Source organism: Onychostoma macrolepis, chromosome 16, assembly GCF_012432095.1.
Source record: "Onychostoma macrolepis isolate SWU-2019 chromosome 16, ASM1243209v1, whole genome shotgun sequence".
NCBI lineage: Eukaryota > Metazoa > Chordata > Actinopteri > Cypriniformes > Cyprinidae > Onychostoma > Onychostoma macrolepis.
The window spans coordinates 2591188-2617671 of NC_081170.1; the positions used below are offsets into that span (position 1 = coordinate 2591188).

The following is a 26484-nucleotide window of genomic DNA, read 5'->3' on the forward strand; positions in this document are numbered from 1 at the left end:
TTTTTCTCTCATTTTGTTTGTTTAAATGGACCACTGGTTCATTTTAAGAATAAAAGGTTAAAAACACAGTTGTCCGCACACAATAATATCTATCACTAACATCAGATGTAACTATTAGACGTCACAAAACATGAGTGGAATGACTTAAAACGCATAATTTCATTCACCTGCACATATGATAACACAATGACATTCTTTAAAAAAATGTAAACAAAGTACTACGGGCGGCAGATATAGGTACTCTCCTGCAGTCATTGACTGGACGACAATGTAATATGAATGAGCATGCATGGCGGGGTGACTAGAACAAGAAGTCAGCAATATACAGTTTAATTTAACTTAGATTTATTCACAGAGACAAAACAAAAGGAGGGGCACGTGATTAAAAGCGGTTCTTCTATTTGAAGTCCAGCAGGTTGCAGTCGATTTTGTAGTACACGTAGGGATAGTATTCTTGCTGGCTGAGGTTCAAGCCAGGAATATCCATGGCAGATTGCTGAAACAGGAAAAAGATGACAAGAACTTACATAAAATAATTCCTTGTATTTGAACCACACAACACAAAATCATAGCCTAAGGCCAAAAGTAAACCTACGTCAATAATGGCAGCTGCACTGCTGTCCAGGTGCTTGTAAAGATCGTACAAAACCTCCCTCATCTTCTTCATGTTCTTCTTGTTGGGCTGTAGCAGCATTGCTTGGAAGTTCACAGGCAATCCATATCTGTTTATTTAGAATAAAAAATATATATGTGACAATGTCAATTTTTCCAAATTTAGATTTATACATCATCTGAAAGCTGAATAAATAATCTTTCCATTGATGTATGGTTTGTTAGGATCGGACAATATTTGGCTGAGATATGACTATTTGAAAATCTGGAATCTGAGGGTGCAAAAAAAAAATCTAAAATTTAGAAAATCGCCTTTAAAGTTGTCCAAATGAAGTTCTTAGCAATGCATATTACTAATCAAAAATTTGTTTTAAGTTTTACAAAATATCTTCATGGAACATGATTTTTACTTAATATCCTAATGATTTTTGGCATAAAAGAAAAATCTATAATTTTGACCCATACAATGTATTTTTGTCTATTGCTACAAATATACCCCAGCGACTTAAGACAGGTTTTGTGGTCCAGGGTCACATATATAACAATTATTTAAATGAGTGAAGCACTGATATGAAAATTCTGGGCCAAAACCGAATCCACTTAGATGCACTTGGTTGAAACCAAAACTCACTTCTTTTTTTTTTTTATTGAGTTTGTGTAATTCTATTGAAATTATTACACCAAAATAATTTTTTGTTTAGCTGAAAATCAAAACCATTTTATTTAATAATAAGTTTATGAATGAAATTTATGTAGTAATCAACACTCAAATACAATCTGAAATTGCACATAATGCAGTTTTTATGTAAACTTTTAAATAACAATTACATTTCTTCTACAATTTGTTGTTCAAATATACAAATTTAAACTTAATAAAAACGTATTTACTTTGATTTATTCTAACATACACTGAATAATGAATATGATGGGTTAAGTAACAATATAATGAATATGTAATATAGTGCAAGTAGCCTATTTAGCAAAATAGTCTTCTCTAGGGTTATTTTTTTCCAGTTGATCATCGAGTTTATGGAGAGTGCCCACCCTCCCTCCCAGGTGGTACTGTTACGGCGCAGGACGCGCCTTCCGGGAGGGGGGAGTTATGTCAGTCCTCTGTCGTGTGTTTCCTGCCCTCTTGAATGGTACTTTCAGAAATCGCTAATTTTATTTTTTGAAATTTAGAAATTTACCAAACAAATGATGACACGTTCAAACTGTTCACGTATTCATCTAGCTGACACCAGCAAGTTGTAGAAGTTCAGATCCGAGCTCTCTAAGAACCTAAAGAGATGTTGTATTGTGTCGCTACCTCAACACTGATTCCACAAAGACCCTCAGAGCTTTAATATGGATCCAAGCAATAAACGCCTCGCTGAAGTTCACCTTCAGCCATCGAACAAGTGGACCCTGCAGAGGACACGTGTATGAACCAGTTAAAAAATCCAACACTGATGAAGTAACATGCCAACTGCTCTGAAGATCCATCTAGCAGATACATACAAACTGCTTTTTCTTGTCAGTTGAGAGTCTGGTCATCTCCTCCTTATCTGCTTTCATTTCCTCCTCGTTGTACTGGAAGTCCCGGACCGTGAACCTATAAAGAGGACACTGGGATGACTAAGGCATTAAGATCCTTAAACTGGATGTTCTCTCAGACATCTAAACGGTGATTCATGAACACACGGTGGAGCAGAAATCGGCTGTTTACTTGTTTTCTCTGGCCTTGAGTCTGAAGTCATCGATGGCCTTTCTGAAGAGCGTGACTGTAAACAGGCCGCTTTCCTGGTCCTCAAAAAGTAAACTGCCGAGAAGAAAACAATACTATATTAAGTATCGGCTAGCAGGGAGAATCTCAGTCATATTTCACTCATAAAAAAAAAATAAGAATTATATTTTGCATGAAGAAAATTCTCATTATTCTAATGCATTAAAAATATTTGAATTGCACAACATTTACACATCATGGTAGTAACTGTCGGGCTACCTTTAAATTATACTCATTTAAGTAAAAAAATTACTAACAATAATGACAATCTCCAGTGAGATTAACAAAACGCCTATCGTATTTCATTTTACACTAAAGACACTTGGTAAATGGTGTCTGTTTGTTCTGCTGCATTAGTTAATTGGTTTCCTAAGTAACCCAGCATGCCACTAATTTGTCTAGTTACGTCCTAAACATGTTCTCCTCAAGCAGACACATTGATTTCCCTAAAATATCAGCTGTTTCTAACAAATCATTTTGTACGTCAGCTTTCCCCAAATCCTATATATCGTGTTGTTGTTTTTTTAATTAAATTTAAATTTAAAACAAACAACACCTATATGACACTATTAAAATTAATAATTCCATTATCTGAAGGCAAAACACAGCATGTTCTTATTAGTACTCGATCGGTTTTCCTTCATTTCTGTTCTGTGACTTGTGACCAGGTGCATGACGAGCAAAGGATTATAAATGGAAATTGTTGGAAGTTTCTTACTTTGTAGATCGTGGCACCACCATTTCTGCAAGAGTCTCGTAAGTGCGCTGCCAGTCAGTATAATTTGTTCTGAAGGGTTAGAAAACTTGCTGTCAGTATGTGCATGAGGAAAAACTCAATATAATAGGTGTGTGTGCATACACAAATATGTTCAGAGAGGCTCATTTTTATGTTTCAAAATTAGAGCTGGGCGATATGGCAAAAAGTAAAATCTCTATTTATTTATCAGAATGTTTGACCAATTCTCAACCAAACTTCTCAACATAAAAATTTAACATTTTACAAGTTAAAGAAAGTTCTGTTCCAAGTGCAGCACACGTGATTTCAACATGGATTAAATGTAAAACAAATCACTTCTTAAACATCTTTGCAAAATAGACGCATGAATTATGATGGCACATATTGTACAAACTTATCTTAAACATATCATATGTTCAGAAATGATAGAAGTCGAGGCAATTTGAAATGAATGAAAGTATAACATCAGTAGACCATTATTAAATATAAAGGTTTTGTAATAAAATACCAGCTGCTTTCAGCCTGTCAGCATGCAAACTTGAAATATCAGACACACAATAGTAGTTCGTTACAGGTTTTTCATTCCACTGCGCTGCTTTTCCATTCTTTTTCTATGTAAACATGCGCTTGATGGCGTTTGACTGTTGCGTCTTTTGCAGTGTCTAGTGCATGAAATGTCATTCTAAAAACACGGTGCTCAAGTTAAAAGAAGTTCAGCTCCCATCTCCTTGCTTTTTTCCCCATTCACTGTAAATAGCACCTAGCGATATGTTATACATTTGTGACCCTGGACCACAAAACCAGTCATAAGTGTAAATTTTTCAAAATTGAGATTTCTACATCATCTGAAAGCTGAATAAATAAAAAAGCTGAGCAAAAAAAACGAAATATTGAGAAAATCGCCTTTAAAGTTGTCCAAATGAAGTTCTTAGCAATGCATTTTACTGATCAAAAATGTATATTTACGGTAGGAAATTCACTAAATATCTTCATGGAACATGATCTTTACTTAATATCCTAATGATTTTTGGCATAAAATAAAAATGTATCATTTTGACCCATACAATGTATTTTTGGCTATTGCTACAAATATACCCCAGCGACTTAAGACTGGTTTAGTGGTCCAGGGTCACATATGGTCCCTCATAGAGTGAGCAGTTCATCACATTCGCCGAACCATTCTGTTCTCTCAATAGTACATTGCTAGCGTGTCTAATTCTAACATTCGGTAAGATTTCTAGTCAAAATTCTTAATTTTTCTTTGATTTATAAAAAAATTAAATTGTAGCAAAACATTAGATTTGAATTCATCTGGAACATGTCACTTACTTTGGTACCACCACCAGCATAGTAATGAGATACTCAGAATCAAGCACAAAGTCTTCTTTCTTGACAATATCTGCCAAACTCCTGGTCAGCAGGCTCCCTCTGGTGAGACGACAAAAATCACACTGGTTCATTGGAAAATGCTTTCTTTGCCATGACTCTCAAAGTCATTCCTTTCATTTATTTTCTTAAAGGAGTAGTTCACCCAAACACTGAAATTATGACTACTTTTTTGGATTTGTCAGATGTATAAACTGGAAAAGAGCTCTGCGAATGTTCTTTAAAAAAAAAAAAGACTGAATTTTCCAATGTAAAAAAAACATTTATTTTTTATTTGTAAGTGTTGCATCATATATATATATATGTATATTCAGTACTTATTCAATAAATAAAAAAAAGAAATCAATGCACTAAAATGAATTACTAGTGTCCAGGTTACTAACTAAATGAATAAAGCTCAAATAATGAATATAAATAAGAGTCTGAATTTACTCACGCATTCTTCCTCTCTAGATTCTGTAAGTTTCCCTTCAGGTTGTTGTAGGCTGACGCTCGAGCCTTCAGGTCGTTGTCAATCTGTGAGACTTGCTGATGAACAGCAGGGGGAGAGAGTTTCATTCAAGCACCAGAACGGCCTAACTGCATAGCAATAATAAATATGATTTATATCAAACATGCACAAATATTACCAACGAGTGATATAAAATGTGAATATTGCATTTTACTCTAAGCAACCAGTGCTAAAAGTAAAGTCATTGCAGATTTTAGTCCCAAAATTCATATAGAAATGGTTGGATCAGATCGCTTGCCTTGGATACAATCTCAGAAATGTTCTTCAAGGATTGTTTGATCGGGTACTTGGCCATGTCCCACTGAAATCTTGTGACGTAGGTGACCAGATCGACTAAAACACAACAAAGAAAACGAGAATTAATGCAACAAAACCGGCAACAGCGTCCGATCATTTCATACCACAGACTCTCACCTCCATTAGCCAGCAGGTTCTCCTGGACTTTATCTCGACTGTCCTCCAACACGTCGGCCATGTACTGAGCCACCTTCTTCACCACACTGTGAACGGCATCAAAAGACATCACAGCCCTCTGAAAAATCTCTCTCCAATTCTCCAAGACACAGAAGTCTTCAAAACATCACATATCAGATGATTCAGGAACACTGAGGTGTCCAAGAAACCCAGTTTCATAAAGCTTTTTAAAAATGTGAGAATATTCTGGCCAAACCGAGCAAAAATAAAATACTGGTAATATATCAGACACGTGGTCTGGAGATGCTTCTGTGCATGCAACTCAGGATTCCTGATGTTATGTTAAAGTAACGTAATGCTGACAGGAACTAATATTACCGAAGCACGCTTTGACCATCTTTTATCAAAACTTAAATTGAGGAATATTTTCGACTTACATCTAAGGATGAGCTGTAAGTCATGCAATTGAAATATGAAGCTAGCGCGTCACCAAACTGCTAATAACTCATTTTAGGTAGATGCTGCAGTAACCTCACCTCTATATGAGATTCCTCACCGCACAAAAGTAAAGAAACACACGTAAGGAGTTTTGACTGAAGGCTGACTGCATAGTTATGTCGTTGCTAGAAACCACAATAACTCAAATCTGCAAGATATTTGATTCTTTTAGACAGAAAGGCCTTAAAATGAGTATTTTTATAGTCAAGCATCACTATTACTACACTGAAATAATTTGGTATAAAAACTATTTTCATTCAGAAATGACTCGTAAATTTTACGAGCAAAAGAGAAACGTAAATACATTGAATTAAACATGAAAACTGAAATAATCTCTTGTAATCCTTCAAAAAATTTGTTATACTTTATATTAAGGTGTCCTTGTTACAGTGTAATCAAACATTTGAGTACTGAGTAATATTAATTAACTATGTGTAGTTACTATATGGTTAGGGTTTGGCTTAGAGCTACTTGCATGTAATTATGCATAATTTGTTGTTATTATAATAGTAAGTGCATGTAACGTGTAACAAGGACACCGTAAAATAAAGTGTTTTTTTGGTGCATAACGCATCCCACACATTTTGTGTTACAGATAAGAATGATTAGAGTTTAATAATTTCATCTGATGGACAATAAAACTTCAAAAAATCCATATGCTGATATAGAAAGTAGGGCTGTGTGATACAGACAAAAAAAAACTATTTTGTTTGATCAATTTTGCGATTTCGATTGTAATCACGATTTTGACAAACACAGACACGCTTTACAGTCATAAATCCATTCAGTGTGAATTTTAAACATATTTCCAAAAGAAAACCAATTAGAGCTTTACTAAAAAACTGTAACACGTCTCTAGAACAGACATCTCATGTCCAGGGATTTTTTGCCATGCATTAGTCATTCGTGGCACTGCCTCGGGTGTTGAAATAGATTTGTGTTGCGCCAGGTTCACACGTACTCCGTCTGCAGTGCGTATACAGTATGTGTAAGACTCATTGTGCTTTCACACAGGATGCTCCTGATCCACGGCTGTTTACCACAAACACAACTTATCCATTATTTTGATTTCAAATCCAATTGTTGTTACTGAAAATGCTTTTTCAGCATGATTCTTTTTTATCACAGTACAGTAATACAATCTTTCATATACACATTCACGTTTAAACTTTGTTTTGCAACCTCCAGTGCCTTCTATTATTGCCTTGTTTTTCTAAAAGTGCACTTTTCCTTGTTTTAAATCTAGCCAAAAAGCCATGTGTTTACTGTGAAACAGTAGACTTAATTATATGCATTTATGGTGTAATTACTGCATTTCCGTGTCAATCCATGTTCATATTTACCGCAAACAATGCGCTGTCACTTTAATTCAGCGCGTGCAGCTCAGCAAAAATAGACTCGATGCAGAAACAATCGCTGCAACCACGTGCAGTGTGAACGCTCTGATCCGTTAATGTGAGCGCGGAAAAAGTATGCACCGCATATGCATCACAGACGGAGTATGTGTGAACCTGGTGTTACGTCTGTATGCACGGTCTGTTCTGTTCTCGTGCTCCATTTAGGTGCGCTGCATTCTGATTGAATCGGATAGCATGCTGCGGGAGGTCAGGGGCGCGGAAAGAATCGTGCTATAAAGCGATTTAGAAATCGTGCACGCTTAATCTAAGGATGGAGGCTTGGGAGTCAAGATCCACCTGTTTATTTGGGACAGAAAGCACCCTAGCAACGCCCTAGCAACCACCCACAGCATCTTATTAAACACAAAAATATCCTTAAAACACCCAAACACTGTGAATAATCATTTTGCATGTAAATGTAAATGTTTACATTGGTTCTGCGGTGCTGAACGTAAAAAAAAAAGAAAGAAAAAACAACTTTACCTCTCGACAAAAGCATCCAGCTTGGCCAGCTCATCAGACAGCCCCACCAGGACATCTAATGTCCCGACCTGCAGCGTTTAGAGAAGAGAAACACTTTGATCACCATCCAGTATAATGAAGCAATACAAACGCAGCCAGGCTGGATTTGATCAGCATCGGCTCGTAGAGACATCAGGGGCCGCCGGCGCTTAGAGTGGCGCCGCCTCTGTTCTCATCCTGTCAGGCGGAAAGTGATTGGTCAAGATGACACAGGCCAGAAGGGTCACTTGACCCTGGGCAATAGGAACAAGACTTATGCATTTGCTCTGAAAAAGGCTAATTTTAGCTGCAATCAGAGGAATCGTGCATGCAAAATACCACATAAACATACTGTGAACATTTTAAACGCCGCAAATTGTTGTATTGAGAGTTTTGAAATTGTTAGTGCAATCGAGTGCATTAGCGTCCGTCCGCTTTATCAGCAGCATTGGTTCTGGAAGTATTTCTTCCATAGGGTTTTTTTTTTAAAAGTCTGTTAAAGCATTATAAGACATGAACCAAGCCAACCAGCTACAAGGAGAATCACAATGTTACAAACTTTGATTTGAAGCTAAAGCTTTGAAATTCTGATTTTAGAAAAAGACAAAGGCACAACAAGACTATGTACTTTACAGCTTTGGTGAGGGAAAGAACTACAATCCTATGAAGCATTGGAATTACATAATAATGGTAAACTATAAAACTATTTAAAATTGTTGATAATATCTATAGAAACAAAAAAATTTATAGAAGCAAAAAAATAAAATAAAATAAATATAAAATAAAATAAAATAAAATAAAATAAAATAAAATAAAATAAAATAAAATAAAATAAAATAAAATAAATATAAAATAAATGAATAAATATTATATATATATATATATATATATATATATATAATATATATATATTATTAATATATTATATATAATATATATAAGTGCTGTCAAACGATTAATGGAATCCAAAATAAAAGTTTTTGTCTGCATTATGTGTTTTCTGTGCATATTTATTATGTATATATAAATACGCACACATACAGTATATATTTTGAAAATATTTACATGTCTACATTTATATTCATATAATTAATATTATACATAAATATATTTAATATATAAACATAACATTTTTCTGAAATATATACATGCATGTCCGGATTAATCGTTTAACAGCACTAATATATATATATATATATTCAACAGCAAAGCAAGACTGACTTGATTATATCATTACAACAAATGTGCTTTATGGGAGTGGGCGGAGCTAAAGAGTCGCTCGCCATGACTCCCTTGATTGGTGGAACAGCCTTGGAATTCACAGTAGGTTTGTCTTTAAAGGTTTAGAAGTTATAGTTATAGTTATATAGTTATAGAAAACAAACAAGTTTTTACTTCCAGAACCTGACTGCGGCACCCCATTGAAAACAACAGTGCATATTACAGAAAATGCCAATAAAGAAGAAGAAGCTCAAAAGGCTGCTCAGCTCAGACTCTAAAAAGAGGAAGAGGAAGAGAATGTGACCTTGAGATCAGGAATGTTGAACTTGTTGTTGGTGGAGAGGTTGTTGGTTCGAGTTGTGGCTGTCATTAGTTTGTCCCATGTCTGCTGGCAGGTTTTCTCTCCAGGAGCAGAAATCAACCAGAACTCGGTCATGGCTGCTGAGGAGCGAGAAATGGAGAGTCTAAAGCAGAAAGACATTATTATACTCATTGAAATGAAACTTCATACTTACTGCACCAACAACTCTATCAAAGATATTTAAAGCAGTGTTTACAGTCATTAAAATAAAAACAGAGTCAAGAAAATGCAACAATACTTTCATTAATAAAAGCCTAAACAATGATAATTTATTTTCTGTCATGCACATTTGTACTTGCCCTGCCAACATTCTCACTAGTCCCACCACCAAAAATAAATAATAATAAAATAAAATAAAAATAAAAAAATAAACATTTGTAGTTTTAATTAAAATTTTAGGCTTTATTATTTCAGGGTACGAGTTATATATTATAGAGATTTGTGGCATTGATTTCCACGTGTATGTCAGATATCAATCATGCAAATTAAAAGATTAAAATTCTACTTATTGCTGTAAAGCAAACTCTAAAAACACACAGAATTATTCGTGATAACTTGCAGACAGGTTTTCCTCTACAAGAATATACAAAAAGCAATATCTACCCGATTAAATACATAAACGTTTAAAATGATAAATATTTTCATTACTAAAAAAAAAATTTGATTTACTAAATTATAAATATTTATTGATTTAAAATCCAAGTTTTTCTATGTAGGTCCTTGTTGTGCAGAACTTCCCTTTACATTTTAAAGTGAAAATCTTAATTTTTAATAAACTGTCATGTTATTTGACAACTAATGGGAACAATATATTTTTAATGTCAGAACACATAAATCTGTAGATAATATTAATACTGAACATGGACAACCTGATTGGGTCATTTCCTCAAAATGAATGACAGTCACGAGTTGAATCTCAGACCGACCTTGAATGGACAGTGACCGATCATAGTAATAATCTCATCAGATATAAGATGTTTGATAATCTGAGGCTGTTACTGATTATGATTTTATATCAGGCTGCCGATGCTTTAAACCATCACATCATAAACACGCAGTGTTTCATACACACAGTACAAGAGAACTGGACAAATAGGCTACATTCAAATCTGCATCACGCCACATTTTAAATGTTTCTTATAAATGAACAACCTGAAAACACAAGTAATTGATTATAAGTCACATAAACATCACATGAACCCTAATCCACACTAGCAAACACAGCTAAATCTGCAGACGATGCCGCACGATCACACAAACAGCCTTTAAAACGGTCGCTTCTCCAGCGGAGCTTACCTGATCTCAACGTGAACGAGATGACGCGACGATTACTTGGTAGTTTTAACTAAATAATTTTCTAAGGATCCGTTTTAGGATTTGATATTCATAATGACACTCCAGTGTTTCCAAAGGCTTCACTCACGGTCAGCTGATCGGCTGCTGTGTTTGCGCATGCGCAGCCAGAGGCCACAGCGACACCTGGAGGTCTGGAGTCATCATGGCAGCTTCTTTCTGCACTTAAAATCAAATTTGATTTGCACGAGAACACTACGTTTGTTTTGCACTGCTGAGCCACCGTAATACACGGAAATACAGTATTAAGAAAGAATTGCTCTTGCTGTATTCTTTTTCTATTCTATCTGTTTTCTCTTTATTTATTATATAATTAAAAAAAAACGTACTAAGCTAACTGAGACTTGTTATAGCACTTGCATATCATTGTTGATTTTGATGCCTTCCATTGTCTTCATTTGTAAGTGGCTTTGGATAAAAGCATCTGCTAAAATGACTAAATGTAAATGTAGAATTATAGGTAACAAAAACTTAATACAGATGATTTACATTGCATAATGGGAAATCCACATTCCCCCCTCCAAGCACTCTTTTTTATTACAGAAATATACAGCGGAAATTTTTTTTATTGCATGTACAGTATCTCACAGAAGTGAGTACACCCCTCACATCAGCCCCAGACCATGACACTCCCACCACCATGCTTGACTGTAGGCAAGACACACTTGTCTTTGTACTCCTCACCTGGTTGCCGCCACACGCTTGACACCATCTGAACCAAATAAGTTTATCTTGGTCTCATCAGACCACAGGACGTGGTTTCAGTAATCCATGTCCTTAGTCTGCTTGTCTTCAGCAAACTGTTTGCGGGCTTTCTTTCTTCAGCCATGCAGACCAATTTGATGCAGTGTGCGGCGTATGGTCTGAGCACTGAGAGGCTGACCCCCCACCCCTTCAACCTCTGCAGCAATGCTGGCAGCACTCATACGTCTATTTCCCAAACACAACCTCCGGATATGACGTTGAGCTCGTGCACTCAGCTTCTTTGATCGACCATGGCGAGGCCTGTTCTGAGTGGAACCTGTCCTGTTAAACCGCTGTATGGTCTTGGCCACCGTGCTGCAGCTCAATTTCAGGGTCTTGGCAATCTTCTTATAGCCTACACCATCTTTATGTAGAGCAACAATTCTTTTTTTCAGATCCTCAGAGAGTTCTTTGCCATGAGGTGCCATGTTGAACTTCCAGTGACCAGTATGAGAGAGTGAGAGCGATAACATCAAATTTAGCACACCTGCTCCCCATTCACACCTGAGACCTTGTAACACTAACGAGTCACATGACACCGGGAAGAGAAAATGGCTAATTAGGCCCAATTTGGACATTTTCACTTAGGGGTGTACTCACTTTTGTGGCCAGCGGTTTAGACATTAATGACTGTGTGTTGAGTTATTTTGAGGGGACAGCACATTTACACTGTTATACAAGCTGTGCACTCACTACTTTACACTGTAGCAAAGTGTCATTTCTTCAGTCTTGTCACATGAAAAGATATAATAAAATATTTACAAAAATGTGAGGGGTGTACTCACTTCTATGAGATACTGTATACATTTTTCATAAATTCTAATAATATATATATATATATATATATATATTATTATTAATTATTATCATTTTAATATTTTTATGCATTGTTACAGTTTTTATTCATATTTTATTCATTTATTAATATTTTGATTTTGCTTTTATATAATAGTTTATTAATAAGTAATTTTTTAATATGCCTTTGTCATTTATATTTTTATATTGCTATTTATGTTTTATTTATTTTTAGTGTTAGTTCAGTTTTATTTTCTATTTATTTCCAGTTAGTGATTTTAGTTCTTCAACTTAAATAAAATATTACATAATGTTTAATATGTTTCTTGTTTTAGTTTATGATAATAACCCTAATTTATTTCAGTTTATATATATATATATATATATATAGACTGAAATAAAAATAAAAACGGCAAACTAATAAAAATAACAAAAACAAATAACATTACTAAAAATTTAAATATTATGTGAAAATAAAACATAATTAGTAATAGTACTATTATTAACCCTATTAATAATAGTACATAAATAAAAATGTATAATATATAAATATTTAAACAATACTAAAAATATAAATGTAAAAATAAAAGCTATTTCAAAATATTAATAATTGTATATAAGATATAAATAAGATATAAATTTAAATAATATAAATATTTAAACAATAATAAAACAACATTTTAATATATATTTCTGTATATATTTATATGTAGAATAAACAGCTGACTACTACTTTTGTTTATCATGCAGTTGCACACCTTTATGATCCAGCGGCCTGTGAATTTATGAAGCTGACTTTTCCCTGGAGGTTAAAGGCAGGAATGCCCAGTCAGCAGCCGGCGAGGGAGGCACAGCGGTCTTTTTTTGGACAGGAGTCCCTCTTCCTGGCAGCGGGTGTCCCCCACCCTGAGTTCGAGGAAAAGCCCACAAAGGGATATGTTTATGGAGTTCAGTAGGTCTGGGGTGCATTGTTTGGGATACAATGCCGGGACTGGCTGGAGCCAAACCCCCAGATCAAACACCAGGGTGGGCTGCCTGGGGAATAAGAAACACGGCTTGTTTAGTCTCTAGGGGCGTCCAGCCCAGAGTCCAGGGTTCCAATTTGTCCCAAGCTTTTTGTTTTAACCCTCGCATCCATTTCCTTAGTTTCCTACATATGCACGAAACATGTAAATACACAACTTAGGGAACACAAAAGGATAGCAAGGTGATTGAGAAATGATTTCCAAAAATAATTGGTCCTGGGTCTTTGATTATAACAATTTTTTTGTCATTAGTGGAACATCTCCAATACGTAAATTTTCAAAATGATTTACTCATCGTTCTTTCTCAACATGCAGCTATTTTGTTCTGTAAAAAACAAAACAAAAGCAGATTGTGTGCTACAAAGTCAGAATTGCGAGAGATATAGTCTCAGTTCTGAGAAGAAAAGTCAGAATTGTGAAATGTGTTTTTTTTTTTTTTATTCCATGATGGAGTTGCGAGATGTAAACTCAGAATTCAGAGAGGAAAAAAAGCCAGAAGAGACTGTGAGAAGCATGAGATATAAAGTCAGAATTGTGAGACAAACTCAAAATTGCGAGATATAAACTCAAAATTACAAGATGTAAAGTCAGAATTACAAGAATAAAGGTCAGAACTGTGAGATAAAAAGTCGCAATGAAATTTTTTTTCTGTGGTGAAAATGGGCTTCTGTACGTTTCCATATATAGTCTGACAGTTCATATTAGTGATTTGTCAGGCTACAAAATGACAAAAAACATGTAACTATCAAAAGAGTAGTCAACCTGACTCACAATCTTCTTTAGTCATATGAAATGTTTTTGTAAGCCCACATTGCTGCAGTTCTCAAATCTACTTCTCAAACTGATACAAAGTAGACTAATCAAATTCTACAGAGTTAAAATCCAACTGATGTTCTTTTTGTCAGGATAAGGGTGAATATTTATTGAAAGGGGGTCAAGGAAATGGCTGAGTTCATTTGTGTGCTGTGTGCTGGGTGGAGAGATGAAAGGTGACAGATAGTGATGGAAAACAAAAGATAAGCTCTATTGTTTTAGTTATAAACTCACTGTCTATTCATTTATCCTGCTGGCAATGACCTTCACATGTTTTTAACACATAAAAATGGTGTTTAAATATAGTTAAAATGTAGCAAAGCCAAAAAGTAATTTCCATTTACTTACAATCTTTAACAATACAACTAGTTTAAATGTATCTTAACCCTGTAAAACCTGTCTTTTTTTTTTTTTTTTGAGTATCATATTTGATACATCAGGTTTTTATGAATAATATAGTCTGATATAGTGAGAATATCAAGGAAAAACAGTTCAATTTTATTCAGAAACTCAAACTCAGCAAAAATATGCAATTTGGTGCAGATGCTGATATTAATATGGCCAAAAAGTGATGAAATTCTGATGCCTGTAATGTAAATCAATTAAATCTTTATAACAGTACACCAGATACTGACATAAAATGATTTAAATGCAGTGGTCACTCTATATCTCCAATAATATGTCTTAGTAAGATGAGATTTAAATGATCCAAACATATAATGCAATGCAATCCAATGCTGATCGAGAGATGAAGAAATAAATAAACACTCCTCAAAAGATCCTGATGATCAGATTTGAGACGCGCCGATTTCTCTAAAAGAGAATCAAGTAAAGCCGAGCTGCTTCAGTCCAGTAAGTGTTCATCTGGAAATATTACTTTAGGTTTGTGTCTAAAAAAAAAAAAACAGCATGAAAAATATTCACTCGACTAAAAAGTGTGACAACTGTAGCCCCAGTCTCACCTGTTATGTAACACTGTTGACATTTCCAGTCACTTAATGGTGCAAATCACTTTTATTACTTTCACTGGAAAATTGCACAATTCTATTGTTACAATGTCCTTTGTTTTCTCCCATCAGATTATCTGAAATACTTTAGGTTATTGGAGAGTTTCTTTATTTTGTATTGTATTTAGGGCCTTAAAGCTCAGGAGAATTCCTGTTGCTCAATAGCAGTGGGGTGTTATTGCATATGGCAGGCAAACCACATGTCCTTCCTTCAACAAGCCTACAGAAGCAGATCACCATTATACAAAGAACAATGGTTATCAAACAGCGCCGTTCACTCCGAGCTGCTGTAGATGTTATGTTAGATTAGATGCCATGCGCTCATTTATAGTCTAGAGGGAGTCGGCACAAAACTCGGAACTGCTTTTGTGTGCTGCAAAAAAGAAACTTTCACTGACAAGCGTAACAGTCCGAGCAACATTGACGTGGGTAAAACAAACAGAGCTATTGTGAAGCCCAATTGGCTCATTTGACATTCTGATGAAACTATTTTTGGTAAAAGGACTCAGCAATCGGAGAAAAGGGAACTATATTCACAAAAGAGGAATCTGTGTCTGTAACATATCGTGGCACAGAAATGTTTAGGTTGACTCTTCAGTGCTCTGCAGTGAATGGGTGCCGTCAGAATGAGAGTCCAAACAGCTGATAAAAACATTACAATAATCCACAGCACTCCAGTCCATCAGTTAACATCTGGAGAAGACAAAAGCTGAAACAAATCCAGCATTAAGACTTTTTTTTAAACTAAAATACGAGTCCATAATCCATAATAACGCTTCCTCCAGTGAAAAAGTGGTGGAAGAGAGAAATCTGCACAGATCAAGCAGCGTTTACAAGCCTAAACAGTCCAAAACAGCTCTAAACAAATATGTGGTACATATTTTGATGTGTGAGAGATGGACTTTTTCACCAGAGGAAGCGTTATTATAAATGATGGACTCATATTTTAGTCAAAAGCTGCAAGCAAAAATGCCTTGATGGATTTGTTTCTTGCAACTTTTGTCTTCTCAAGATGTTATCTGATGGAGTGGTGTGGATTACTCGTGATGTTTTTATCAGCTGTTTAGACTCTCATTCTGACGGCACCCATTCACTGCAGAGGATCCACTGGTGAGCACGTAATGAAATGCTACATTTCTCCAAATCTGATGAAGAGACAAACTCATCTACGTCTATTGGTGTTACTATTTCAAAAGTGCTATTTAAGTCAGCATCTTCATCAGTTAGTCATTAGGTTTATCATTTACTCTAGAGAATGTGGTGAATCAGAACTTTAAACAGTTTGACTATATCTGAAAAACTTGAGAAGAATGTCACAGAGAGAGAGAGAGAGAGAGAGAGAGAGAGCAGGGTAAACACACCTCCCTCTATAAACTGTGGATGTTAGTGTGGTCACTGGATTCATTTCATCAGAAACTGGACACGGCAGCAGCAGCTCATCTATATGAAGAGAGCAAGATACTGTAGAGGACATTCTGTCATTCTAGACATTGACATACAGTGCAATAAATTCAGAATTATTTATCATGTTTTATCCGGAATCACGCTATAAAACTGAAAAATGGACAATGTTCTGACAGGAACTTTGTAGGCGAGACGATGAAGGCTCTTTGGGCATTCAGGTATGAGATGTCACTCTTCCTTCTTATCAATATCAATACATTTTAATATTGATATTACTATAAAACACCATCATATTGATCTTACTGGTTATCTGGAGAATTTTAAGTATAAACGAAAAACTAAAAATGATGGTATTTGAAGGCATCTGTATACTATGTAATATACTATATTTTAGGCAATAGTAGTCTATGCATTATACTATACAAGCAAGTTATAAAAAATAGATAAAGAACGTTTTGTTCAAATAAAACGTTTTGTTATGCACATATGATTTACGGATGTTCACTAAAGATTTTGTTTGCCATTGTTTATGCTTTGCAACTGCATGTACTTTTTAATGTATGAAGATTATCAACAAACAATCTTGAAATGTTATGTCATGCTGTCTGCATATTTTGTATGTATTTTGTAGGCTACATGTTTAAATTGTGGCTTTTTGTTGTTGCACTGTTGATTTAGGCTACTTAATTTGATTCATCCAGTAATTTAAATAGGTGCTTTACTATGATTTCATTTGGAAATGTTAATTTCATTTTTATGTTAATATACGAAAAAAATAAAAAAATTAACCCGTAGCAGATAAATATAAGGTTGTTGTTTAGTTTGTGACTGGCTGACTGCATATTATCCTACACTTATCAGCTGCACTAACAGAAGTGGATTAGGAGAACAAAACAAAACTCTTATTTTGATTCCATGGAGTCTGACTGTGCCGCTGCTTTCACTCTCATCAAATTATTTAAACAAAGCCCCGCCCCTTTCACCGCATAAATTAAGCCCCGCTCCTTTCACTCGCTCATATTATTCAAACTGAAGCTCCACCCACTTTTCTACGCATTGCAATGAACAGCCCGCCCCTTTCATGCGCTTCACCACCTAATTAACATAACAGCCCCGCCTCCTTACTCCCTTCACCACTTCATTTAAATTATCACCCCGCCTCCTTCACGCGCTTCATCCCTCAACCTTCACAACCGTCCGAGGCTCATTGGATTACGCAGATATATGGATCAAAACATTAACGTTATCTCTCATATCGGTGCTCTTATTATTTAGTAAAAATTCCGCCAAAAAAGAGAAGACTGTTTACCTCAAATGCTCGCGATTTCTCCCGTGTAAGTAGCTCTGGGTGTATAAGCTAACGTGTGTCTGTTAGCCTCGTGTTTATATTTGACGAAAATATTCCAGTTGTTTATTATCACTTGACTGCTTTCAGTCTGAATTAACTCGTTATGTTTTAATGATATTTAGATAAATTGCGTATGACTTGAATACCGGTAGCTGCTAGCTGGCTAAGTGACGGTTAGCAATAAATTGCACTGTAATTTAAATCTTATCGCGAATGTCGGCTGTGTAATCATCACAAATAAACACTAATGATGTAAATGTCAACTGATAAACCAAGGAGTTTTTGTTAACCGCTAAAAAAAATTATATGAGAGACCTTTTGTATTATATCGATGAAAAAAACGTGTGGAATTGGCGCCTCGTTAATTTCCGGGTGTCTAATTTCGATATTCATTGTATAAATTACTTGTATTTCTTTTTTTTTAATTTTCAGAAAATAAACAGCTTGAAAATTTATGTGTAATCAGTTTAAAATTTGGTTTGAGAATGAAAAATACTTATCTTATATTAGGTATATTAAAATTATTATTGTCATTAAAATTATATTAAATATAATTGAAATATATATATATATATATATATATATATATATTTATTTATTTTTCGTGTGTGTAGGTATGTGACCCTGGACCACAAAACCAGTCATAATGGTCAGTTTTTCGAAATTGAGTTATACATCATCTGAAAGCTGAATAAATAAGCTTTCTATCCATGTATGGTTTGTTATGATAGGACAGTATTTACAACTATTTGAAAATCTGGAATCTGAGGGTGCAAAAAAATCAAAATATTGAGAAAATCGCTTTTAAAGTTGTCCAAATGAAGTTCTTAGAAATGCATATTACTAATCAAAAATTAAGTTTTGATATATTTACAGTCGGAAATGTACAAAATATCTTCGTGAAACATGATCTTTACTTAATATCCCAATGATTTTTGGCATAAAAGAAAAATCAATCATTTTGACCCATACAATGTATTTTTGGCTATTGCTACAAATATATCCCAGCGACTAAAGACTAGTTTTGTGGTCACACGTATTTTCCCCATTCTTCGTGTATACTTAATATAAAATGTCCTTGGAATATATTAGAAAAAAATGTGTGTAAATAAAAAAAAAAATTGCTTTGAAAAGTTTCTCTGTCTGATTGTTCTACAATAGTTATTGTTTTCTATTCTTTGACATGCCACATTTATGTATTTTGCAGGAGTACGTGAACTACGAGATCAGCTTAGGGGCTTGTGTCTACCGTGAGCAGTTCGATTTCAACGCGGAGCCCCCTTGGGATCCTAGCTGATAGCTGGAGAGGTCGACCTCTGACCTGTCCCTGTAGGTTGACATTGCTGTATCCTCACTTACGGTGTGCTACTTTATACATGCATGAGGAAGTTCTGATTTTAGTCATACCGCCCACCCTTACTTAGCAGTTTCAGTCTGTAGCTGTTTTTAGACCTGCTTTGAGAATGGATTGCCGAGGTCAGTGGAAGTCAGTGACTCTTCTGACCTGCTGCTCTCTGATCGATGTGAACTGCAGGAGTCTTTCTGCTGTGATGTCAAACATGGCATTGAATGTGTCATACCTATTTGTGCAGATTAAATAACCTAGAATAAAACGAGCATTACATACAGCTGGGGTCCAACACATTGATCCCTGTAAATGTTAAAAGGCTAGAAATTTGTTTGTTTGTGGGTGATGTAAAAATGCAAGTTTTTATATTATTGTAATATTTATTTGTTTTCTTCTTGGCAACAATGAATGTTTGCTTGAAACAATGATTTCTTTCCAAATTAAATAAATGACTGAAAAGCTTACGAGTTATCATTTAAGCTTGCATTTATTGATTTTTTGATTTTTTATTTTTTTTCTGCATGTCTTGTGTATGTAGTGGATATCGCTAGGACCCAAGAGCTCTGAGGGTTCTCATAAATAGGTGACCTGCTTTATGCCAGTCAGAACATCACAGATTACGGATGAGTATGAAGGGAACTCTGGATGAACTGCACTTTTCTGTTGAGCTTCTGGAAGGAAGCGCAGCTCTCCGAGATGTCATCGATAAACACATCCATGATCAAACTCTTGTGAGTATAAAAAGGGAATTCTGCTTTATTGCTTCATTTATTGTGCCTTTTCTTGTTATACCAAAGCGTGATGTGTTGTTTTTTCTTTAGGCACTGAAGAGTGCATTTTTCGTTGCTGACCTGGGGGTGATTGTTCGGCAGCAAGTTCGCTGGAGAACTAAAATGGACCAGATTCGGCCTTTCTACACGGTCAAGAGCAACAGCAGCCCTATGGTCGTTGAAATCCTGGCTGCTCTCGGAACTGGCTTTGTTTGTTCAAACAAAGTAAATATAAAGTATAAAATATGTCTCATCTCCTCTCTCGCTAAAACTAGACTATTCATTGTCCTAAAATAACAGTCTGGTTCTATATTTGTGTCTGTCTATTTTTGAAATGGATTATTACTTTTGTTTGCTGCTTTATGTGTGTCATCAGTTTTGACTGCTGTGCTTATCTTTCAGCATGAGCTGGACTTAGTGAAGGGCTTTGGCGTCCCGTCTCAAGACATTATTCTTGGCGGCACGTGTAAACAGCTCTCCCATATCAAATACGCAGCCAAACACAACATCCCCCTCCTGGTTTGTGATAATGAGGCGGAGCTGAGGAAGATTGCGCGATGCCATCCCAAAGCAAAGTGAGTTATGTCGTCACACTGCAGTGACTATGCTTATCAAAATGCAAACATATGCAGTAAAATATAAAAAAATAAAATTTTTGGGGTGGGAATCTTTAGAAACCTCAATCTGATTTAGATTCTGGGAATCATGATGCAATTATATATATATATATATATATATATATATATATATATGTGTATATATGTATATATATGTGTATGTATGTATATATATATATATATATATATGTGTATATCACAAGCAAAAAGTGCTTTTACTATCTAAACGTTTTCCAGACAAGGGCAGTGAGGGATTTTTCTCTGTGTTATTGCTGTTTGATAATCACTGATGATAGACAGCAGCAGCTCTAATAGGCTGCATTCACACTAATGCACAAATTTTTTTTTTTTTATATGAAGTCTTCTCTTCTTGAACTGGTTTTCTGCAACAGGGTGTTGCTGCTGTTGACATCGGAGAGCTGCTGCGACCGAGAGGAGACGGCCATACCGTTCGGCTCCACACTGAAGGACTGCAGACATCTGCTGGAGTGCGCCAGAGAGCTCAGCCTGCATGTTACAGGAGTCAAGTGAGTCTCTTGAGTTTTGAGGAATACGGAATGCGACTGGAGTCATTTAGAAGTTACAGTGGCCTCAAAAATTATTTCTGATGTCATAGTAGGGGCATGCAATATGTATCGTTTAAAATAATATCCTAATTGTTGTTTTGACAATGTGATAGCTGACGTTATCAAGTATGTCTCTCACTTTGCAAAAACAGAGACATGCATTGAGGGTACAACAGTTAGGTAAATAAGAAGAGAATATTGTTTTATTCTGTTTTGCCAATTAAAATGGTAAACAAAAACAAAGCAGCAGCAGAACCGTTATGCGTTTCTGAACGAATCAGTGATCCATTCATAAAGACAGACACTTGCTTTGTTCATGAATGAATTAGCCTTTGAACAAATTGTTTTAGTAAATGGCTCAATGACTCATTAAGATGGAGATTTTATTTTAAAATCTTATTTTGAAAACATTGGTCTCATAGAAATATTTATGCAATTATAATTGCAGTGTAAATACTGCTTAATGGTGCTTCAGATGCAGCTTCTTTGATGGAAAAATGGATTTTGTTGATATTAACTTCTTTTGAATGGTAACAGTCTATTGCTTAGTCTTATTCTAATTGAATTTGTTTAAATGTAAAAATTTGATACACAAGATGATGCATAGATCTAATAAGGATAGAAAATGCCCTTATAAAAGTAAAAATGCCTCTGGAAATTAGTTTAAGGGCAAATAGAGTTCGATGTGAATCATGTGATGCATTAGATATTAAAGCTTGTATGCATGCAAATAATGATTGAGCTTTTCTCAGAACTAACTTCTGAGTTTCTGATGCACAAGTTACGCCAAGGACATTTATGCAGGAAGTGAATGAGTTTTAATTTCATGCTTTGCTCACAGATTTAACATTCCCAGCTGTTGTCAGGATGCACAAGCGTTCTCTCGTGCTGTTTCTGATGCCCGCTGTGTCTTTGATATGGGGGTGAGTCATTGCTCATACAGTCATGGATCGAATTCTAATCTGATTGTGCCATGAGCTTCCCTACCGAACCCAGAGGGAATGATCTTTATATATCTAAATGTCACTTTCAGTATTTATTTCTCCCTTGGTAACGTGTTATAAATGAATTTGATCTTAGGAGGAGCTCGGCTTTGACATGAGTATTTTGGATGTCGGAGGTGGCTTTGATGGAAGTGAGGCGCAGTTAGACAAGGTACTGTATTCTGCTGTACATTTATAAGATTGTTTTTGCATTTCTATGTCCCCCTCCCTGAGCTTCTGGTGTTGTTTTTGTGTGCAGGTCAACCAGACGCTGAAACCCATGCTGGACATGTATTTTCCTCTCTCGACCGGCTTGACGATCATCGCTGAACCCGGAGCTTATTATGTGTCATCTGCCTTCACGCTGGCCGTGAATATAATCGGCAAGAAAACAGTGGCTCGTGATTTCAGTGGTCAACCACACAGTGAGTGCTAGTCATCATATCATGTTCATAATCATCAAAAGGGTATATAAATGTATGGTAACAAATATAATTTATATAAAATGTTATTTTGCAATATTGCACAGCCTTACTGTACATATTAAATAAAATTCCACTGCATGTCTAATAGGTGATGCACTGATCACAAGGTGTTTATTGAACTCATGTTTGTGTTTTTTCAGATGCACTGTCTGCAAACGATGAGCCTGAGTTTCTCTACTACATGAACGATGGGGTTTATGGGTCTTTTGCCAATAAGCTGCTGTGTGAAGATTCAATATCGATGCCTTTGGCGCACAAGGTAAATATTTATCTTTTTCTCTTAAAAATTTTTTTTTAGTAATGTCACCTTGATCTAATGTATAAACATCAGCAAATATTTACAGATGATACATTTTTTTTTATGTTTTTTTTTTTTTTTTTTATATGCATGAAAATACATTTCATACATGCAATGGTTTTAGTACATCTCTTTTATAGTGAACATTAATAATTACTAAACTGAAATTCCTTTGGTGTTGTTTTTTGTCAGTGAGTTTTACATTTCTAAGATTTTTAAATATAAAAGATGTGAATCGTCCATGTTAAATAGTAAAGAAATGTGTAAATGGATAACACTAAAGCTCAAAAAATATAACTCCAAAAAAAATAGATAAGCTCACATGCATAATAGTAGAAAAGTTGCTCACAATATGCTTTTATTCAGAGGCCAAAACACCAGTGTGACACTGACGATGTGAATTGAAAACATTTTGTCCTTGCACTGAGCACTTTTTTGGCCTCTGAATAAAAGCACATTGTAAGATAGTTTTCTACAATTATGTGTGTGAGCCTCTGCTCTTGTTGGACTAAGAAAGATTTTAAAAGATTTGAACGTCATCTTTTGTGATTGAGCCCATAACAGGCTGTTAAAGGGTCATGAAACCCTCTCTTTCATCACTGGTTAGTTCTCACCACAGTTTTAAAAAACGCTAAAAAAATAGGCATGGTGCGCTGCGGAGCGGCGGGGGAAGAGGGGAGACAGACAACCTCAGTTTCACACAGTTTCATTTCACTCCCATCGAGTTAAAAACACAAATAAATGCACAGTCATTTGCACTCTGCATCGAAAACATATATATGAGTGCGCTGTTGCACTTCTGAAAACATTTAAGGCTTATTCTGCAGTAGGGCTGTCAAATTGGCTGAAAAACTAAATTCGAATTCTGTACTACAATATTACCAAAATTCGAATTATATTCTAAAAAAAAAGCTTTTGGCTTCTCTCCTGAGGCCACAAGAGGGCGCATCGAGCAAAATATTACCGTACTAATGCACGTTTCTTCACAGCAATAAAATAACACGACTGTCTTTGAAAAAAGTGCATAATGTTTCAAATAATGTTTATAAACCATATACAATTAATTACGTTGCTTAAACAATTAGAAACAACAAGCATCATGTAAGTATGTATAGTTTAATACCGGAAAGAAATCACAAAGAGTAGACTACTTTTTTCATTTAAAAACATGAGATGCAGTGGGATGCAGAAAAACAGCAATATAGTCTGGAGACATGTTTTTTAAAAGTTGAACTTGCATTAATTTTCCATGGCTTTCTAAACATGTGGCTCTCTTGTGTGAGACACGAGTGCGGCGGTAATAGACGTCCCTCTAGAACAGAGGTTCTCAAACTTTTTATGCCAAGTACCACCTCAGAAAATATTTGGCTCTCCAAGTACCACCATAATGACCAACATTAAAATATAGTAGCATAGTAGGACTAATTATTCTGCTACAGCTCTGCACAGTTCAAAAACGAGGCAGTTTTATTCCTAATGAGAATATTTATTATTGTTGGCCACTTTAAACATTGTAAATACAGTTTGAACATTAACACTGCACTGTGCTTACATACAGGTAAATAAAAAACTTAAATGATTAAATTAAAATGTACTGTACCTAAAAGTAAAAAAAAAAAACTGCACTGTACTTAAATATAAAGTAAAAAGTGTGCAGTACTTAATAAAAAAAAAATAACACTGGCATCATTTAGCCACCTTGCAAACTTGTGTTCAGAGCTGGTATTTTGGCTTTATATATGATCAGACACTTGCACTTACTTTCTGAAAATCAAATGGAGTTAATGAAGTTTTTGACGAGCTGCAACTAGACAGCAAATGCTAAGACTCTTCTCTGCGATTTATATACACAAAAACATTAGCCTTTATATAGTCTAGGTAGAGCTCTCAGTGATCATGTGTAATGTGGTGTTTTGTCAGGAGGTGAGCGCAGAAGAGCCGCTGTTCTCCAGCAGTCTGTGGGGTCCGTCTGCTGATGATCTGGACCAGGTGATGGAGCGATGTCTGCTGCCGGAGCTCAGTGTCGGAGACTGGCTGCTTTTCAGCAACGCAGGGGCCAATGGTCTGGGGGCCTCATTCACTGACGGAGAGGAACACAAACCGCCCGTCTTCTACTGCATCACTGAACACGACTGGTACGGAGTGAATCTTGATGTCGCTGTACGTGGTATTTCAAACCCGGTGCATTTGTTTTGCTTTTTAATCAAGCTGTTTTTCCTCTCTGTAGGCAAGAGCTTCATAATTGTGGCATCACTTTGGACGTGAGGATGACGAATTTCTCTCTGGTACCATGCTGCCTGCAACCAAACATATCCAAGGCATCCGTTTCCACCCCAGCGTAACATAAAGCCACTTATTAATGTCATTATTTCGACTGACTTTAAGCACTTAAGAACCTGGAATCTTCTAAGAAGCTTCAGTTGCTTTGAAGACGTTTGGTTGGGACCAGAGCTGAAGAAGTGCTATTGACCAGAGCAACTTCATAGCCATCGCAACTGATGGATATACAGCAAATAGGTGCGATTAGCTTTAACAAATGGGCCTGTTGGCATTTACAGATACACTTAATTATATTTAAGTCCGTTTTATAAATATATATATATACACACATACTATTTCCACTTACTAATGGAATCAGTCATGTACCCAACAGGGGAAGTTATTATTTATTAAAGCTCGAGTCTAGTTTCATGACATCATCAGATGCTTTTAAAGAAACATGCACTTGTTTTTTGTTGTTTGTATTAAGAATATGATTTTTAAACTGGAAAATTGTGAACAGTATTTGAACTGTTGCAGGAAAAGTTCAGCACTGTGGTAAGTTTTTGTGGACAAAATACAATGGAAATGTTGTAAACTGTTGAAATCTTAGGCCTAAAATGCACTTTAAAGGAATAGTTCACCCAAAAATGAAAATTTGCTGCAAATGACCTCAACTGAGATATAAATTAGTTTGTTTCTTCATCAGATTTGGAGAAATGTAGCATCGCATCACTTGCTCATCAATGGATGCTCTGCAGTGAATGGGTGCCGTCAGAATGAGAGTCAGCTGATAAAAACATCACAATAATCCACACCACTCCAGTCCATCAGTTAACATCTGGAGAAGACAAAAGCTGAAACAAATACGTTTTGATTTCTCTCTTGATTCAGACAAAACAACCTTTTCAATGGAGGAAGCGTTATTATGTATAGAGGACTCATATTTTAGCCAGAAGAAACGGTTAAAAACATCTTAATGTTGAGCTGGAGACGTGTGGATTACTGTGGTGTTTTTATCAGCTGTTTGGATTCTGACGGCACCCATTCACTGCAGAGCATCCATTGCTGAGACACTGATGCAATGCTTTTGAACTATTCCTTTGACGTAAGTATGCAAATGCTGACACAAAGTGCAAGCGTCTGGTCTAGTTGTACATATTTGTACATGCTTGCATTGCCATTAAAAGAAAATGCTTGCATTTAAATGAAAAGATGACGTGTGTGGCTGCATTTTGTACTGCAGTATTGCACAAAATTGGGAAGT

General features: G+C 35.5%; 2 protein-coding genes across 4 annotated transcripts; one reads left to right on the forward strand and one right to left on the reverse strand.

Annotated features, from left to right (window-relative positions):
* Positions 1 to 328: 328 nt before the first annotated feature.
* Positions 329 to 10881, reverse strand: atp6v1c1a (ATPase H+ transporting V1 subunit C1a). Of its 2 annotated transcripts, XM_058748174.1 has the most exons (13): positions 10699 to 10881; positions 9346 to 9505; positions 7803 to 7870; positions 5425 to 5510; positions 5249 to 5343; positions 4936 to 5027; positions 4443 to 4541; positions 3096 to 3164; positions 2321 to 2413; positions 2113 to 2206; positions 1922 to 2019; positions 596 to 722; positions 329 to 496 (listed from the first exon to the last, which is right to left on the reverse strand). In XM_058748174.1, exons 2-13 carry the CDS (start codon positions 9475 to 9477, stop codon positions 398 to 400), a joined length of 1152 nt encoding a protein of 383 aa, XP_058604157.1. In that variant the 5' UTR covers positions 9478 to 9505; positions 10699 to 10881; the 3' UTR covers positions 329 to 397. The 2 variants fall into 2 exon arrangements, with proteins under 2 accessions (XP_058604157.1, XP_058604156.1); XM_058748173.1 differs by having other exon boundaries at positions 5249 to 5510.
* Positions 10882 to 16555: 5674 nt separating this feature from the next.
* azin1a (antizyme inhibitor 1a) lies at positions 16556 to 26433 on the forward strand. 2 transcript variants are annotated; one of them, XM_058747824.1, is made up of 12 exons: positions 16556 to 16761; positions 19099 to 19220; positions 19778 to 19970; positions 20061 to 20234; positions 20412 to 20584; positions 21019 to 21153; positions 22034 to 22115; positions 22273 to 22347; positions 22435 to 22600; positions 22801 to 22919; positions 24879 to 25093; positions 25186 to 26433. In XM_058747824.1, the coding sequence occupies exons 3-12, from the start codon at positions 19863 to 19865 to the stop codon at positions 25298 to 25300; spliced, it is 1362 nt and encodes a 453-aa protein (XP_058603807.1). In that variant the 5' UTR covers positions 16556 to 16761; positions 19099 to 19220; positions 19778 to 19862; the 3' UTR covers positions 25301 to 26433. The 2 variants fall into 2 exon arrangements, with proteins under 2 accessions (XP_058603807.1, XP_058603806.1); XM_058747823.1 differs by lacking the exon at positions 16556 to 16761 and adding an exon at positions 17694 to 17877.
* The last annotated feature ends 51 nt before the right edge of the window (positions 26434 to 26484 follow it).